Consider the following 17,967-nt stretch of genomic DNA (forward strand, 5'->3'; position numbering starts at 1 on the left):
TTCCACTCAGTGACCCTATTTCTGTTTACAAGACCCTAAGCTTGGACAGGGGCTGTGAAAAGGCCCATCAAGGATGGAATTTCAGGGTTACTGGCAGAGTCTTAGATCTGTGCCCAGGAGGAGCTCTGGGCCTACCTACCTCCTGTGTTTGTCCTGATTAGAGACTAGTGAGCTGGGCTGTGGAATGGTCCTTGTTTGTTGATGTTGTTGTTGCCATGGAATCTGCCCTCCACTCCTGGCAGTGCCATCCCCATGATCAGCTGTGGATGTTCCGTTGTGACCCACAGGTTGCCAGGCCGCTCTTCCTAAGCATCTTAGTCTGAAAGTTCCATTGAACCTTGTTGAACATCACTGCATGCAAGCAAGCCTCAACCAGAAGATGAGTGGTGGCTTCAAACCTGGGTCTCTTCTGCATGGAAGGTTAGAATACTCCCATGGGACCACCACAGCCTCCCAAGGGCTGTCCAGAGTCTCCCCACTCTGTAGGCAGCTCTCGTAGCCCAAGTGGCAGGTGAAGCCATTAGGAGCAAGACATGCAGAAGCTGGATGACTGGTGCCCAGAAACCACACAAGGAATCCGAGCAGACCTGGGCAAAGTGCCAAGAGTGTCTGTTACCACCGTCAATGAAAGTACTTGGGTTGAATTTTCAGATGCAAAATTGGAGTTCTAAAGATAAGTGAATGACTTGCCTTAAGTGACCCACCCAATGAGGAGTTCAGTGGAGTAACTCCCTACCAAAGAAAGGAACCGGGCCGTCTCTCTCAATCCCTCCCAGATCACAGTCATAAATATGTCACTGAGAACTTGCTGCATTGACTCACCTCACTGCCTCTTCCCACATTTGGTTAACAGCATCCCAAACTGAGCAACAAATCGATTCTTTAACTCTCCAGTAAGACACGTGCATTATGTAGCAGACTCCTCCTGCAGCACCACACATCCCACATCCACAAAGCACGCATACTCGTGTATTGCACATTTCACCGATGGATTGGTAATAGACCAGTCCCAGGTGGCACTGAGTCAACCCCAATTCACAGCGACTCCGTGGGTGTCAGAATAGAAAGAAGTCTGTCCATAGATTTTTCAGTGTTTGACTATAGGTCAAAATAGACTTTTCTTCCAAGGCACCTCTGGGGGGATTTGAACTTCCAATCTTGCAGTTCTCAGCCAGCCTGCTTATTTTCAAATTGAGCCAAGTGGGATTTCAGGAGAACATCCTCTTTGAGGTCACACCTAAATTTTGAGGTGCAGTTGCTTACAAAAGTTGCCCCAAATATCTAGTTATGCACCAGTGTTGTTTCTTTATATTTGGGGTGTCAATCTTGATTAAAATCCCGATTTTATCAGCTTTCCAGAGAAATGATTCTTTGCCTTGAGAAGAGATTTTTTAATGAAAAAAGGGGAAGGAATTCCCAAACAAGAGCTCATGCATCCACTTACATCAGTTTGCTGTGGTAACTGTATTGGACTTTCCATCGCTCAGAGGGGAAATGTCAGACTCCCTTGCAGAATGGCCAATTCAGCAAGCTCGTGGACACTCTCCTGTCTCTTCTTTCCTCTGGCTTCTCCAGTGCCATTGCCTAGCCAGTTGGTGAGCTGTATTATAAGCTTGGACCCCACTGGCTTGGTTGGGGTTTATCATCTTCTTTATAGTTGCATCGGCGAACATGTGTTGAAGATTTGCCGCCTACCAGGAACTCTTCTAAGCACTTTACCTATGAGGTGAGTACTACTATTATTTATATGAGGTAAGAGGCAGAGGGAGCACAGAGAGGTTAAGCAGCTTACTTAAAGCCACACAGCAGTGCAGTAGACAGAATTCTAAGGTGGCCCTTGTGACTCCTCCCTTCTGGAATCTATGGTCTGTCTAATTCTCTCCTCTTGAATTTGGGCTGTGATTGTAGCTAGTTAGGTGCTACTGAGTCGGTTCTGACTCATAGAGACCCTACGTAAAACAGAACAAAACACTGCCTGACCCTGCCTCAGCCTAACACTCCTTGCTCCATTTCAGCCCAGCATTGCAGCCAGGTCATCTTGCTGAGGGTCTTCCTCTTTTCCACCAACTCTCGACTTTACCAAGTATGATGTCCATCTCCAGGTCCCTCCTGTTGACAAGTTCAAAGTATGTGAGACGAAGCATCCCTAGCCTCACTTCTAGGGAGCATCCTGGTTGTACTTCCAGACAGATCTTCTGGAAGTTCATGGTATAGTCACTATTCTCTGCAACATCGTGAGTGTGGACAGGGCTTATGAATTGGATGGGATGCCACTCCCATGATCTTGCTCCATTGCATAGCAAAGGTAAAGAGATTCTTTGGGTTTCATTAAAGTCCCAATCAGTTTGCTTTGAGTTAACAAAAAACAGATTATCCAGGATGGGCTTGAACTAATCAGTTGAGTATTTCAAAGAATGTTGAGGCATTCTCTGAGCTCAGAGAGTCTCCTATTGGCCTGGAAGAAGCAGGCTGTCACAAGTTTCACAGCTACAAGAAGATGAATTCTGCCAATAACTCTGTGAACCTGGAGGAGGACCGAGCCACCCATGATCCTGCCGCCTCAGTGGACCCTACACAGAAGACTCTCTGGAAACATCAGTATATATTACTATAAACCAGGGTTGGGGGCAAACCAAGACACCCTGACTCTAGGCACCTAATATTTTTCTTCTGCATTTTGAAGGCCCAATGGCAAGGAAAGTCAAGTACAGCAGAGGAACTACTACACCAAGTCCTTCGTGGCTGTGAAGAGAAGATGTTGTTGTTGTTGTTGTTATGTGCCGTGGAGCCAGTTCTGACTCATAGTGCCCCTGTACAGGGTTTCCAAGGGTGTAAATCTTTATGGGAGAAGAACGCCGCCTCTTTCTCCCACGGAACAGCTGGCAGTTTCGAACTGATGACCCTGAGGTTAGCAGCCCGATTCGTAACCACTACGCTACCAGAGCTCCTTTAAGGAAAAGATGAGCTGGGTTAATTGAAATGATGGAGCGCATGCTCACTGTAGCCGATTCATGATCCACCTCCCTCAGAAGAAGTTGACACCCAGTTACCCGGGACAATGGAAACACATTTCTCTGAGCATCGGTGGCCCAGAGTTAAAACTCCTGCTTTCTGAGAAGGAAACAGGAACTGCTTCCAAAGGCAACATGTCTCTGTAGGTTCCTATTGTGATTCTGGCTGCTGACAAGAGAACTATCTTGGCCTTTCTCTGTTCTTGAAAGTAAAAACCGGAACCCTAAAGAGACCATCTGTATGTGTGTGGTCAGGGGGCTCTATGCGGTGAGGGCCCCTTGTTGTTAAGCTAGAGCTAAATCCCCTAAAGGAAACACAGGAGAACAGGAGGGTGAGGATTAAATGAGAGAAGTGTTGTCTCCTGTCTATTGACCTCAACTTTAATGGCAAATGTCTGGGTGCTGAGATTACAATTCTGAGCCTTCTGAGTCACTATAATGGGAACAGCATGTGTCCCGTGACTCACAGAGCCCCAGCAGATTAGCACAGTGAGGAGGGCAAGGTCAGCACATGCAGCTACCACTTGTCAGCTGTGTGACCTAACACAAATGATTAACCTCTCTGAACTTGGTATCCTCAGCTGACAAGTGGAGTTTTCACCTCAGAGAGTGTGATGATTGAATAAAATGATGTGTGTAAAGCACCAGAAGAGTGACTGGCACAGAGCAAGTGCTCAAAAACCGTTAACAAGTACGAATGCTGCTGCTGCTACTGCCGTTGTTACTATCACCACCATGAACACTATCAACACCACTACTCCTATCAACACCGATACTATCACCACCACCAACAGTACTATCACCACCACCACTATCAACACCAATGACACTATTAACACCAATGACACTATCAACACCAATACTATCAACACCAATACTATCAACACCAATAATACTATCAACACCAATAATACTATCAACACCAATGATACTATCAACACCAATGACACTATCACTACCACCAATAGCACTATCACCACCATGAACACTATCAACACCACCAACAGTACTATCACCACCACCACTATCAACACCAATACTATCAACACCACTACTATCAACACCAATGACACTATCAACACCAATACTATCAACACCAATAATACTATCACCACCAATACTATCACCACCATGAACACTATCAACACCAATGACACTATCAACACCACTACTCCTATCAACACCGATACTATCACCACCACCAACAGTACTATCACCACCACCACTATCAACACCAATACTATCAACACCAATGATACTATCATCACCACCATGAACACTATCAACACCACCATGAACACTATCAACACTACTACTCCTATCAACACCACTACTATCACCACCACCAACACTACTATCACCACCACCACTATCAACACCAATGACACTATCAACACCAATGATACTATCACCACCACCAATAGTACTATCACCACCACCACTATCAACACCACCAATACTATCAACACCAATGATACTATCACCACCAACAACAGTACTATCACCACCACCACTACCATCAACACCGATACTACCATCACCAATACTCTCACCACCACCACTACCATCAACACCGATACTACCATCACCAATACTCTCACCACCACCACTACCACAAACACCACCACCACCAGTCCTACTGCTCCGTCACCAGCACACCTCCCTGCCACTATCACTGATGCTACTGCTCTCATGTCATCATCAGCATCATGATGATCAAGCTAACTTATGCTTCAGACACCTTGGAAATAGCTCTAATCTGCCACCTTGCAGAATAGAGTTAAATATGCCTTAAGTATCCAGGAAGGAAAGAATAAGACCTCCATTTTTACTAACCAGAGCTGTGGTCAGCGAAGGAACACTGCCATTGTGCCTTGGCACTCTGAACCTTCGCTCACTACATAATCTTCTGGCTGCAGCGTGGTGCCCCTACAAGGCCTGACTCGGGATATAGAATGTGTTAATCTGCTTCTGAGACTATCCCATTCCATGTGGCAGCTACAGTTTGATTTATATGAATAAACACACATACTGTCTTCATGAACTAATGCTGCCATAACAGAAAGAATACCACAAGTATCAGTTTAAAGAACAGAATTTACTGCCTCCCAGTTTGTGAGATCTTTTTATTAATTGGAAGTGATTAGGTTTAGGACCCATCCCACTCTAGTTTGGCCTCTAGCAGAACAAACAAAAAAACTCCCAACAGGACACATCCAAAGGTACAGGAGACAGGATTTCAAAATATACTTGGGCAGGGGGAGACAGAATTCAATCTATAACGCAAATCTTTTTTCTTTTTTGAATCACATGAAAGACCAACCAATTTCATGGAGAGTCTCCCCGAGAAATGCTGTATTTGCATCCACAAATAGATTTTAAGCATAGTTTGGGGGCTGCCCAAGCCAGAACCAGCAATTAGGAAAAGTATGAAGTACTTGTGTATGCTCCCCAAACGTACAGAACTCTTTCACACACACTATTTCATTTGCTCTGGCCCACTCCTATAAAGTGTCACACATACCCTTGTTTGTCAAGAGTTGGGTGAATGTCGCTTTTAAGGTAAACCTGAATGGACAAAAGTCTGTCTTTTCAAAAGAAGCTGTCAGTAACATAACTGTAAGAAGGAATGCTAGTTCAAATGAATTGTACAGTACATTTCATGAGGTTTTTTTTTTTTTTTTTAAAGCTTTTCTTATTAAATAACTATAAAGCCTCACAAAAATAGCTCAGACTAACTGGGGAGAAGGCCAGTCATAATTAGTGGAAAACCTGAAATGCTGAATATTTTTAACTAAATGGACTTTTAATAGTTGAAGGATGCACAGTGTCGGGGAATCCACAGATGCCAAGTATCAGCCTGGTGGCTGAAGGAGGTTAGAAAATCCCACCATGTGAGCTTGGAGGAGCCCTGGACACTCAATGGGACCACAATTTCTTCATCTGAAAAGAAACAGGCCCCGAAGGATTGGAGCATCTCCAGGTACCTCCCAGCTCTACAAGTCTCATCTCTTCTAATTATGTTCACACTATTAATTTGCTTCACAAATTCCTTTTTCATGGTGAACTTTGAGGGACTGTTACATATTCTAAATTAGCAGGGTTCAAATTAATGAGTTTTCACTGTCTTCCAGGCAGATTTGGAGATGAAAAAGAAGATAGAAAAAGCAGTGAGATTTTGTGGGGGCAAAGTCTGGCACAGAATCTCAACCATGTGGCTACCCCAGACCCCAGGGTATATGTGATACACAATCACAAGACAGATGCAAATATTTCTGAAAAAACAACCTGGTAAGCTGCCTATTTATCTAACCTCTATCCATTGTCCTTGGTTCAATTCTGATCCCTGACAGCCCTTTGTGTTATAAAGTAGGACTGCTCCATAAGGTTTTCTTGGCTCTTATCTTTATAGAAGCAATTCACCAGGACTTTCTTTCATGAAACCACTGGGTTAGAGTTAGCACTTGTCTAACCCAAGGACCTCCTATTTACCTACCACTGGAGAGGGGAAAAAGAAGCTTTGAGCCTGGTGACACAGTGGCTAAAATGCTTGGCTATTAACTGAAGGGTCAGCAGTTCAAATCCACCATCCACTCAGCAGAGGAAGGACGTGGTCACCTGTTTGCATAAAATTTGTTACTTACGGACTTCAAATTGGTCCCAATGCATTGTTGCTGTTAGATGCCATCGAGTTTGTACCAACTCATAGTGACCCCATGCACAACAGAACAAAACACAGCCTGGTCCTGCGCCTTCCTCACAATTGTTGCTACATTTGAGCCCACTGATGCTGCCACTGTGCCAATCCATCTCACTAGGGGGCTTCCTCTTTTTCTCTGACCCTCTACCTTACCAAACCTGATATCCTTCTCCAGCGACTGGTCCCTCCTGACAATATGTCCGAAGTATGAGAGACGAAGTTTGGCCATCCTGGCCTCCAGGGGGCGCTCTGGCTGCACTTCTTCCAACACAGATCTGTTGGTTCTTTTGGCGGTCCGCGGTACTTTCAATATTCTCCTCCAACACCATAACTCAAACACATCAATTCTTCTACGGTCTTCTGTATTCACTGTCCAAGTTTCTGTATTCACTGTCCTGAGCATGCATGGGAGCTTATTGAAAATATCGACTCATAGCGACCCTTGGTGGTGAGCTTGAATCGCCAACCTTGCAGTTTAAACCAACCTTGCAGTCCAGCGCATTAACCACAGAGCCACAGCAGGACTCCAGAAATACTGTGAGACAGTTCTGCTCTGTCCTAGAGGGTAGCTGTGAGTTGGAACGGACTCGAGGAAAAGGATTATTTATTTACTCATTCATTCCCTCCTCCATTCATCTGAAAAACAAGATCACCACTGGTGTCTCCAAAGAGGATGGGGGTCAGACACCCCAAGGTACATGCTAATGAAAGTCCATCCAATTTTCCAGAAATTGGAGGCACCCCCAACTTCTCAACCCAGATAAAGTTTCCCAGTTGGTGTCAAAGGCTTTTGCGCAGTTGCCAAAAGGTCAGGCCTAATAACTACCGGGGACTAGTCCCTGGAGAAGGACATCATGCTTGGTAAAGGATAGGGTCATCTAAAAAGAGGAAGACCCCCAACGAAATGGATTGGCACAGTGGCAACAGCAGTGGACTAAAATGTAACAACTTTTTGTAACAGCAGCGGGGGCTGGTCAGGACTGGGCATGCTTCGTTCTGCTGTGCACAGGCTCGCTATGAATTGGAACCGACTTGACGGCACCCAACAATAACTACAAAAGCTAAGCCTGCTCTTTACTTGGTATTACAGAATGAAGAAACCCTGCAGGTTCAGTGATTAAGGGCTCGGCTGCTAACTGACAGGGTGGCAGTTCGAATCCACCCATCAGCTCCACAAGAGAAAGATCTGGCAGCCTGCTCATGTAAACACTCCAAACCTACTGCCATCAAGTCGGTGCTGACTCATAGCGCCCTGTACAGGGTTTCTGAGGCTGTAAATCTTTATGGGAGCAGGAAGCCTCCTCTTTCTCCCACTGGTAAGCGTGAACTGCCAACCTTGTGCTTTGCAATCCAGCACTTATTCTACAGGTCACCTGGATTCTTCCTGTCAAAACTGTTGTTTTTAAGCGCCATAACGTTGGTTCTGACTCATAGCAACACTGTGTACAGTTCCCAAGGAGCACCTAGTGGGTTTGAAGTGCTGATCTTGCAGTTAGCAGTCCTGTGCTTACCCCACAGCACCACCCTGTGGGGCAGTTCTACTATATCACGGGGGGTCACTTTTAGTTGAAAAGTGGCCCGATGACCCCTAACCACAATATGGATTGAATGATGCCCTGTTCCCAACTCTGGAGATAGAGTCTTTGAAGATGTTATATTGTTACGATGCCATGAGGTCATACTGGAGGAGGGTAGGTCCTAAACTAATCTGGGCATTCTCCTATAAAGAGAAGAGACAGACACACAGAAACAGAAGGGGGATGGTAAGGCGACAAGGGGGTGATGCTGCAGCCACCAGCCAAACAACACCTGGGGTTACCAGAAGCTGGAAGAGACAAAGACTCCCCCGAGAGTCTTTGATGAGAACAAGACCTGGCTGACACCCTGAATTCAGATGGCGGTAGCATAGTGGTTAAGAGTCGGGCTGCTAACTTCAAGGTCAGCAGTTCAAAACTACCAGCTCTTCTGAGGGAGAACGATGAGGCTTTCTGCTCTCATAAAGATTTACAGCCTTGGAAACCCTATACGGGATCACTATGACTAGGAACAGACTCCAAGGCAAAAAAAACCAGCCCACCAACCAACCAACCAACCAACCAACCAACCAAATAACCAACCAGCCAAATAACCAACCAACCAACCAGCCAGCCAACCAACCAATCAACCAGCCAGCCAGCTAACCAACCAACCAACCAACCAACCAACCAACCAACCAGCCAAATAACCAACCAACCAACCAACCAACCAGCCAAATAACCAACCAACCAACCAACCAACCAACCAACCAACCAACCAACCAACCAATCAACCAACCAACCAACCAGCCAAATAACCAACCAAACAACCAACCAAACAACCAACCAAACAACCAGCCAGCCAGCTAACCAACCAACCAAGCAACCAACCAACCAGCCAGCCAGCTAACCAACCAACCAACCAACCAACCAACCAATCAACCAACCAACCAGCCAAATAACCCTCCTAAACTGTGAACCAGAGAATGTGGATTGCTATAAGGAAGCCACCCAATTTGTGCTACTTTGTTGCGGCAGCCCCAGTAAATGAACACAGCTGAGACCAATCCTAATCACGCTAGTTCATAGGAGTGCCTGGTAATGTCAGACATTATGCTCAGAGTGTTTCTGCTCCATTGTCCTACTTAATCCTCACACTAACCAATCAAGGTACTACTATTATTACAGACACACGACACACCTCGTTTTAATTGCGCTTCCCAGAAGCTGTGGGTTTTTGGTTTGTTTTACAAATTGATTGACAGTTTGTGGAAACTCTGCATACAACAAGCCTATCAGTGCCGTTTCTAACAGCACGTGCTCACTTCATGTCTCTGTGTCACATTCTGGTCATTTGCACAGGATTTCAAACTTTTCTATCATGCTATTACACGCTTGGTAAACTATATTATAGTGTAAAAATAACTTTTATATGTACTAGGAAACCAAAAAATGTATACAACTCGATTGATTGTGAAATTTGCTTTATTGCAGTGGTCTGGAACTGAGTCCCCCAATATCTCTGAGGTATGTCTGTACTTTCATTTTATATAAATTGGTTTTTTTTTATTCATTTACTCATTCATTCCCTCCTCCATTCATCTGCAAAACATGTGGCAAGCACTATTCAGTCATTGGACCACTATGTCCCAAGCATCACATTCGCAACTTTCTATAAGACAAGACCACTTTGATACAAGGCAAGAAGGTCCGAGGGAGCTAGGAGATGACTGTCCATGTGGCCCTTGTTGTTGTTAGGTGCCGTCAAGTCGGTACTGACCCATAGCGACCTTATGCACAACAGAACGAAACACTGTCCGATGCTGGGCCAACCTCACAATTGTTGCCACGCTTGAGTCCATCGATGCTGCCACTTGGCTAATCCATCTCCTTGGGGGTCTTCCTCTTTTTCTCTGACCCTACACCTTACCAAACAAGATATCCTTCTCCAGCGACAGGTCCCTTCTGACAATATGTCTGAAGTATGAGACACGAAGTTTGGCCATCTTGGCCTCTAAGGAGCACTCTGGCTGCACTTCTTCCAAAACGGATCTATTTATTGGTTCTTTTGGCAGCCCATGGCACTTTCAATATTCTCCTCCAACACCATAACTCAAAAGCATCAATTCTTCTACAGTCTTCCTTATTCACTGTGCAGCTTTCACATGCATATGAGGTTATTGAAAATACCATGGCTTGGGTCAGGCGCACCTTAGTCCTCAAGTTGACATCTTTGCTCTTCAACACTTTAAAAAGGTCTTGTGCAGCAGATATGCCTAATGCAATACGTCCATATGATTTCTTGACTGCTGTTTCTGGGAGTGTTGATAGTTGATCCAAGAAGAATGAAGTCCTTGACGACTTCAATCTTTTCTCCATTGATAAGAATGTTGTTTATTGGTCCAGTGGTGAGGATTTTTGTTTTCTTTACATTGAGATGTAATCCATGCTGAATGAAGGCTGTGCTCTTTGATCTTCATCAGTAAATGGTTCAAGTCCTCTTCACTTTCAGCAAGCAAGGTTGTATCATCTGCATATTGCAGGTTGTTAATGAGTCTTCCTCCAATCCTGACACCACGTTTTTCTTCATAGAACCCAGCTTCTCGGATTATGTGGCTCTTAGGTGGTCCTAAAACCACACACAGACCCTCTCACATAACTCAGGGTGCCTGCCCCTTTATATAGCCCAGTCTCTCCAGCAGAAGCTCTGTTTAACACCTATTGTTTCAAGCCATCTCCTGTCAATTATGCCCTCCTCCTTTCAAACCTCAAAACTGAGGTTTGCATGTAATTGCTCTGACAATTCCTGTAGTGTTGGAGGCCCACCCCCACTGTGCATCCCAATGAGATGCTTAATTGCTCCACTCCTTTAGTCTATTTAGCAACCATTCATTTCCCACCCATCTTCCATAGACAAAGGATCCAGATTTCACTTCTCCACCAGCCTGAGACACTGAGAACAAGCTTTGTGTTTCTCAGCACCCTCATTCATCAGTCATTTTGCTCATTTGCAATTTTCAGAATGGAGATCCATGAGGAAGGCATTGTTACTTGAGAACCATCCGTGGCAATGAAGGGAAGCTTGGCCAGGCTGGTGTGTTTCTCATATCCCCAAATGAGATGAAAGTAATGGAAATTAAATAAGTCTTTCCTGATTTCATAATGCAGCTGGGGACTGTGGAGCAGGGCAGCCAGAGCTCAAGGCTGTATATACCAAGTGCACATGCACCTCATGTTTTATCCTCCTGGAGGTAGCCTGGGCCACGCCTATATGTCAGTGTCAAAAAACAACTAGCCAAGCTGTGCACAGTACTCTGTACTTGACAATAACTCTTTTCCATTTCTTAAGCATTCTTACGCCATTTTTAGAGGGGAGGTGATTGAATCCTTGGTGACTTGCTCAAGAACACCCTGGTGTGTGGAGGTGTGGGCTTAAGCCCAAGACTTCCGGCTCTCAGCACTGTCTGAAGCAGGCAGGGGTCACTTAGAGAACAAATCCAGTGAAATATTTATGTATCAACTATGGGTACTGAGGAACCAGTCTGTAGAGAAGGACATCGTGTTTGGTAAGGTGGAGGGTTAGTTAAAAGAAGACCCTCAACAATCTGTATTGACACAGTGGTAGTAACACTGGGCTCGAACATGGCATTGATTGTGAGGATGATGCAGTGTTTTGTTTTGCTGTGCATAGGTTCACTATGGGTCCGAATCTAACAACACAATATGGCTGCTGTTTTTATGGATTGAACTGAGTCAAGGGTAGGTCAAGATCAACACCAGAGAGGAAGAATGGATGTTGTAACCCATTCACTTAACTGGGTTTAACAGCCCGTGGCATCTACCTTAGAGGTTGGCAGTTATTTCTTTACCTTGATTGAGATGCCCCATAAACGGGTGGCTGTGGTCCATGGAATTCCCAGGATCTCACAGTTTAAGACTCAAGATCACAAGCAATAGTGAACTTCCTTGGAGTCCTGGTGTGGCGCCATAGGATAATGCACTGGACTGCAAGGTCAATTTGAACCTCAAGGTCAGGTCGGTGGCTCAAACTCACCTCAGAAACCATAAACAGGGTCGCTATGAGTTGTCATAGACAACAATTTAGCAAGTCCTGGTGTGGTGCTGTAGGATAAACATCACACTGCTAACCTCAAGGTTAGCGGTTCAAACCTACTACCTGCTCCTTGGAAACTCTATACAGAGTCACTATGAGTTAGAAGTGACTCTAGGGCACACAACAACTTTGAACAAATTAAATCTGTAGAAATGATAGAGACAGGCTGAGTTTCTTAGACTCTAGAAAGGCTGTACTCTGCCCTACTAATCAGGTAACAATAACTAATCAGACAGCAATTTGCCAGGGGCTTTTGGCAAAGTTTTATCTTAACAAGATGCTTATCATTTTCCCCCTCTGATTTCCTTACACCATAATACCCTGGGGAAGGAAATTCAATTATCATTTGCAATGGACTCTCAGATTAGTCTCCTGGCTCCTGGTTTTTATTTCAAGATTATGTAAACCTGCATCCCAATGATGTTATTTTTAAAGCAAAAAAAAAAAATGTTATTTTTAAAGCAAAAAAAAAAACCCCCAAAACACACTGTTATACACTGTTTTCTGATAGGACAAAAAAAAACCCCACAAAAATCCAACCAACAAAATAAGCCACTAGCTCATTGATTTTGCCACTTGCTCACAAAAACAACACTTTATTCTGAGTGAATCATAGTAGCACTGATAAAAAGAATTTCAGTACTTCTAGATGCTTCTCATTAAGAAAGGCGTTGGCAAAGAGAACTACTGTACTCAATCTCTCAGGACCTCTGTTTTGAAGCTTGCGTTAAATCTGCCTATTTCTTGGCGCTGGTTAAAGGCATGTTTGGAAGAGAAAGCTATTGATTAGCATGCGATTTGGAGATTATCTGTGGATTTCTATTTCTCATCCAATTCCTTTCCCTCGTGACAGTGAATAATTGGATGTCAGCTGTTTCTGAGCTCCCCTTGTATCTGCCAATTCCTTAAATAAGTCACCCCCTCCCCCCAGACACCAGCTCATTTATCCTGTAAAATCCTGCAATTCTAAACCAAGCCGAAGTATCCAATGGAGGAGAGACTCATATGTGAGCCCGTCTATGTGGTGCTGAAATGCATTTAAGGGACACATCCCAAGACAGCCCTCAAGCTGCCTAATTTCCAAATGTCACCATAGCATGCAATCTCCCCTACAAAAAGTGATGGAAATTTCAAGTGGCCCCTCAGACCTTCAGTGAAGGTCCTTCTGGAATGACAATTACAGAATTACAAAGCTACCACATTAGGTAGTTGGCGGAGCTTGCTTATTAGTTAAGAGACAGGCTTTTTCCCATTCAAATTTGTCCCTGCTGCAGAGATTACAAATTGTTCCTTGTTAATGGACTTTTAGGTTGCTCTTGAAAAGTGGAAACCAGAATGTTCCATCTGCAAAAACCAACGAGGCGGTGTAAGGTTATTTCATTCCTTATTCAGTGTTGAGTTTGAGGGATGAGTGTTGTTGTTGTTGTTATATGCCATGGAGTTGGTTCCGACTCATAGTGACTCTGTACAGGGTTTCCAAGGCTGTAAATCTTTACGGGAGCAGAAACCCTCATCTTTCTCCCATGGAACAGCTGGTAGCTTTGAACTGCTGACCCTGAGGTTAGCAGACCGATTCGTAACCACTACGCTACCAGAGCAGAACAATTGTTGTTGTTATGTGCTGTGGAGTCCGTTCCGACTCATAGTGACCCTGTACAGAGTTTCTGAAGCTGTAAATGTTTACGGTCGCAGAAAGCCTCATCTTTCTCCCATGGAGCAGCTGGTAGTTTCGAACTGCTGACCTTAAGGTTCACAGCCTGATTCGTAACCACTACACTACGATGAATCCTCCCTAAATGGACAGCACCAAGGGCTAACTTTTCCCCATTAGTTACTTGTTTAGGGCTTGTTTTCATTGGCTCTCTGCTTCCGGTTAATTAGCAACCCTGTATAGGGATACGGAGGAGTCCTGGTGGGGTGCTGTGGGTTAATGCATCAGACTCCAAAGCCATTTGAAACCCTATACAGGGTCGTTATGGATTGGAACCGACTCAACGGCACTTAACAACAGCAACAATAGGGATACTGAGGCTGTATATTTTTGCAGGAGCAGAAAACCTCATCCTTCTTCCATGATAGGCTTGAACCGCCAACCTTCTAGTTCACAGTCCAGTGCTTATCTTACAGAACCACGGTACTCTAAGAGTGAGTACAACAGCTCCACAGGAATTTTAGGGGTTGGCTATTTTGGAAGGAAATGACCAGGCATTTCTGATAGTTCTAACTACCAACCTTTTGGTCAGTAACCCAGCGTGTTATCAACCCGTTTGTATCACCCAAGGCCTATCCACCAGTCCTGGTATGGTGCTGTAAGATAAACACTAGACCGCATGGTCAATTTGAACTGTAAGGTGGTGTTTCAAACCCACCAGCTACTCCTCAGAAGCCCTAGACACAGGGCCACTATGGGTCAGAACCGACTGGACAGCACTCAACAATAGCAACCAGGCCTCCATTAATTAGGAAAGAGAATCATCACGACTCCTGTTTGAAGACAGATTCGTGGTTGGAAGCGGATGAAAGACGATCTTCAAACAGTGCATACAATGAGTTCAGGTTACACTGAAAACAGGCCCTCCTGACAAGGAGAATGGATTTGGGAGGAAAATTACAGATGAGCCTAGGAAGGGAAGAGCTCAAAAAAGGAACATCTAATAGCAGCTTTCCTTCTCCTTTAAGGGTGGAAATAAAAGAAGGTTCCAAACCCACAAAGTGACTTCCCTATTTCAGGCATGGTCTCTGGCCTGAGCAAACCCAGTCCTGTTCCAAAGATGCTCTGTATGACTCTGAAAGGATCTGAGGGGATTGCTACGTGAGACCAGGAAATCAGGAAACAGAGAAAGTTCCAGAAGAGGATGCAGTGGATATACCCATCATGCCTTGCTTCCCCTGTCCCACAGTTCTACCTGTTGAACAGGAGAGGCCTCCAAGAACAAGCTGAACATCATTCCACCAGGCGAGCCTGGAGCATGAGGGATAAGGGTCTTTACCCACATTAATTCCACTGGTCTCCTACCAAGGGCAGGCATGAAGACAAATACTCCTCCCATGAGCCATCAGTAAGAGAGCAAGCTCTATTTGAAGACCACTGAGTTAAAGATAAAAGAAATGCCATTCATCCATGTCCTTGCTGCACCTCGGCCCCATCTGAGCTAGAAGAGATGATACTGTCCCAAGAACAACTGGCTCCGGAGCCCGAATGGCTCCTGACTCTGCAACTCCCTAGAGGACTGAATGACCTTGCACTTGTTAAGTTAAAAAAAAAAATAAAATAAAATCAAAACTCTGAGCCTCAGTTTCCCCAGCTGTAAAATGAAAAAATGGTGCCCCCAGAAGTGGTTTGGAGGGGGAAAAAAAAGGAACAGATTGTTTGAACGTTGTTGTTGTTAAGTGCCACCGAGTAGACTCCGACCCATAGCAACCCTGCATAGGGTTTCCGAGGAGCAGCTAGTGAGCTTGAACCACCAACTTTGCAGTTCAAATGGCTTTGCAGTCTGGCACATTAACCCACAGTGCCACAACTCACTGGGCAAGAGAAGCATCTCTCATTCCTGCAAAATTGGCAATGATTTAAAAAACATCAACAACAAATGCTGGCAAGGTTGTGGAGGGATTGGAACATTGCTGGGGGGTCTGTAAAATGGTACAAACATTATGGAAAACAGTATGGCACTTCCTCCAAAAGCTAAAAATAGAACTATCATCTGATGCAGCAATCCTAGAGATAAAAGAGCAGAGATGGGACTAGCCATATGCACACTGCTTTCCTTGAGGTGTTATTCACAACAGCACAAAGATGGAAACAAACTAAGTGTCCATTAGTGGATGAATGGATAAACAAACGACAGTGCATGCAGGCAATGGAAGATTATGCAACTACAATGAAGAGTAATGAAGAGACCACAAAGCATCTTATCACATGGATGAATCTGGAGGACATTATGCTGAGTGAAATAAGTCAATCGCAAAAGGACAAATATTGTAAGGTCCCATTATTTTTTAAAACATCAAGAACAGATATACATATAGAAACCAAAGGTCCTTGGTGGCTACCAGGCATTGGAGGGAGAAAAGGGAGGATCGCTTTCTAGATAGCAGACACTTACTAACTTTTGGTGATGAGGAAAGCAATTCCAAACATGTGTTAAGTCAGCACAGCTTACACACTATAGAAGTACAAGAGAAAAAGGAACAATTTTAATAAACGCTATGATATAGACAATTTTGCAACAACAGTAACATCCACCAAAAAATGTGTGTGATTGCTTGTTGTTGTTGTTAAGTGATGTAGAGTCAGTTCTGACCCATAGTGACCCTGTATAAGGTTCCCAAGGAGCAGCTGGTAAGCTTGAACTGCTGACCTTATAGTTCAAATGGCTTTTCTGTCTGGTGCATTAGCCCACAGCGCGATTAGTGATTATAGGAAGTAGATGTTTATAGGCGGACTCCTGGTGTCGCGCTGTGGGTTAATGCACTGGACTGCAAAGTTGGTTTGAACCTCAAGGTCAGCGGTTCAAGCTCACCAGCCACTCCTCAGAAACCTTATACAGGGTTGCTATGGGTCGGAACTGACTTGGCGGCACTGAACAACAACATGCTTATAGGAAGGCTGTTGTTCAGTGGCATCAAGTTGGTTCTGTATAGCATTTCCAAGGAGCGACTGGTGGGTTTGAACCACTGACCTTGTGTTAGTAGTCTAGTGCTTATCCTACAGTGCCACACCAAGCACATGTGAATACGTGTGCATGTACTGGTATACACACATTTTGTGCCCGCTGCATACATATCCACGTACGTTAACAAACCACATGGGGGCACAGCTAAGAGACTTCTGAGACATATTCAAACAACTCACAGGATTGGTTTTACTGACTGGTTTCAAAGGCAAGAAACCAGAGTCTTGAGGGACAACTTAGTCAACTGGCATAGCGGTTGACAACGATCCTATTCTACATCTCCGGTTAGAGAGCAGCATCTGGGGTCTTAAAAGCTTGTGACCTTTAAGATGCTACTATTGGTCTCTACTAATAGGGAGCAAAGGAGAATGAAGAAAACCAAAATATCAAGAAACGAGTCCACAGTCTAACAGCCAATGTGAAGTACAACCGTCTCTAACCCGAGACCAGAAGTAGATGGTACCCCGTTACCATCAACATCTGTTTTGACCAAGAGTACACTACAAGGTCCTGGTTAGAATAGGAGGGAAATGTGGAACAAAATTAAAATTCTTAAAAGAAGACCAGAACTATGACATTGATAGAGACTAGAGGAAAATCCAGTACTACCACCCTAATACACCCTTTGAACATGGAACGGAAGCTATTTCTGCAAGTCACCTTTCAGCCAAATTATAGATCGCCTTACAAAAAATAAACAAGATCCTCCATGAGAAATGCGTTCTCTCAAACAATTAACTACATGAGACCAAATGGGCAACATTTTCTCAAAAGCAAAGATGAGAGGGCAAGAAGGAAAATGAGATCAATAAAACCAGATTGGAAACAAGGAGAATGCTGGCACAAGGTAAAAAAAATGTAGCCAATGGGAGGGACCAATTTGTAAAAAGGGGATCTTTTCCTGTTAAAAGGGAGTCTAATTTTCTGTGTAAACTTTCATCTAAAATAAAAA

At 44.4% G+C, this 17,967-nt stretch overlaps 2 protein-coding genes across 3 annotated transcripts in view; one reads left to right on the forward strand and one right to left on the reverse strand.

Moving 5' to 3' along the window:
- CHST11 (carbohydrate (chondroitin 4) sulfotransferase 11) overlaps positions 1-17,967 on the reverse strand; it is a 334,147-nt gene that overhangs the window by 130,787 nt on the left and 185,393 nt on the right. The window lies entirely within an intron of this gene.
- On the forward strand, positions 3,747-4,146 carry LOC102828855 (uncharacterized protein PB18E9.04c-like). Its single transcript, XM_006871117.1, has 2 exons — positions 3,747-3,804; positions 4,019-4,146. The coding sequence occupies exons 1-2, from the start codon at positions 3,747-3,749 to the stop codon at positions 4,144-4,146; spliced, it is 186 nt and encodes a 61-aa protein (XP_006871179.1).

Source organism: Chrysochloris asiatica, unplaced genomic scaffold (assembly GCF_000296735.1).
Source record: "Chrysochloris asiatica unplaced genomic scaffold, ChrAsi1.0 scaffold00160, whole genome shotgun sequence".
Classification (NCBI taxonomy): domain Eukaryota; kingdom Metazoa; phylum Chordata; class Mammalia; order Afrosoricida; family Chrysochloridae; genus Chrysochloris; species Chrysochloris asiatica.

What these genes read in the sequence shown, in the direction of transcription:
- LOC102828855 (XM_006871117.1), top strand. Translation starts at nt 3,747, where the DNA reads ATGAACACTATCAACACCACTACTCCTATCAACACCGATACTATCACC. An exon ending in TACTATCACCACCACCAACA is followed by an intron (nt 3,805 to 4,018) that starts GTACTATCACCA and finishes CACCACCAACAG; the next exon opens with TACTATCACCACCACCACTA.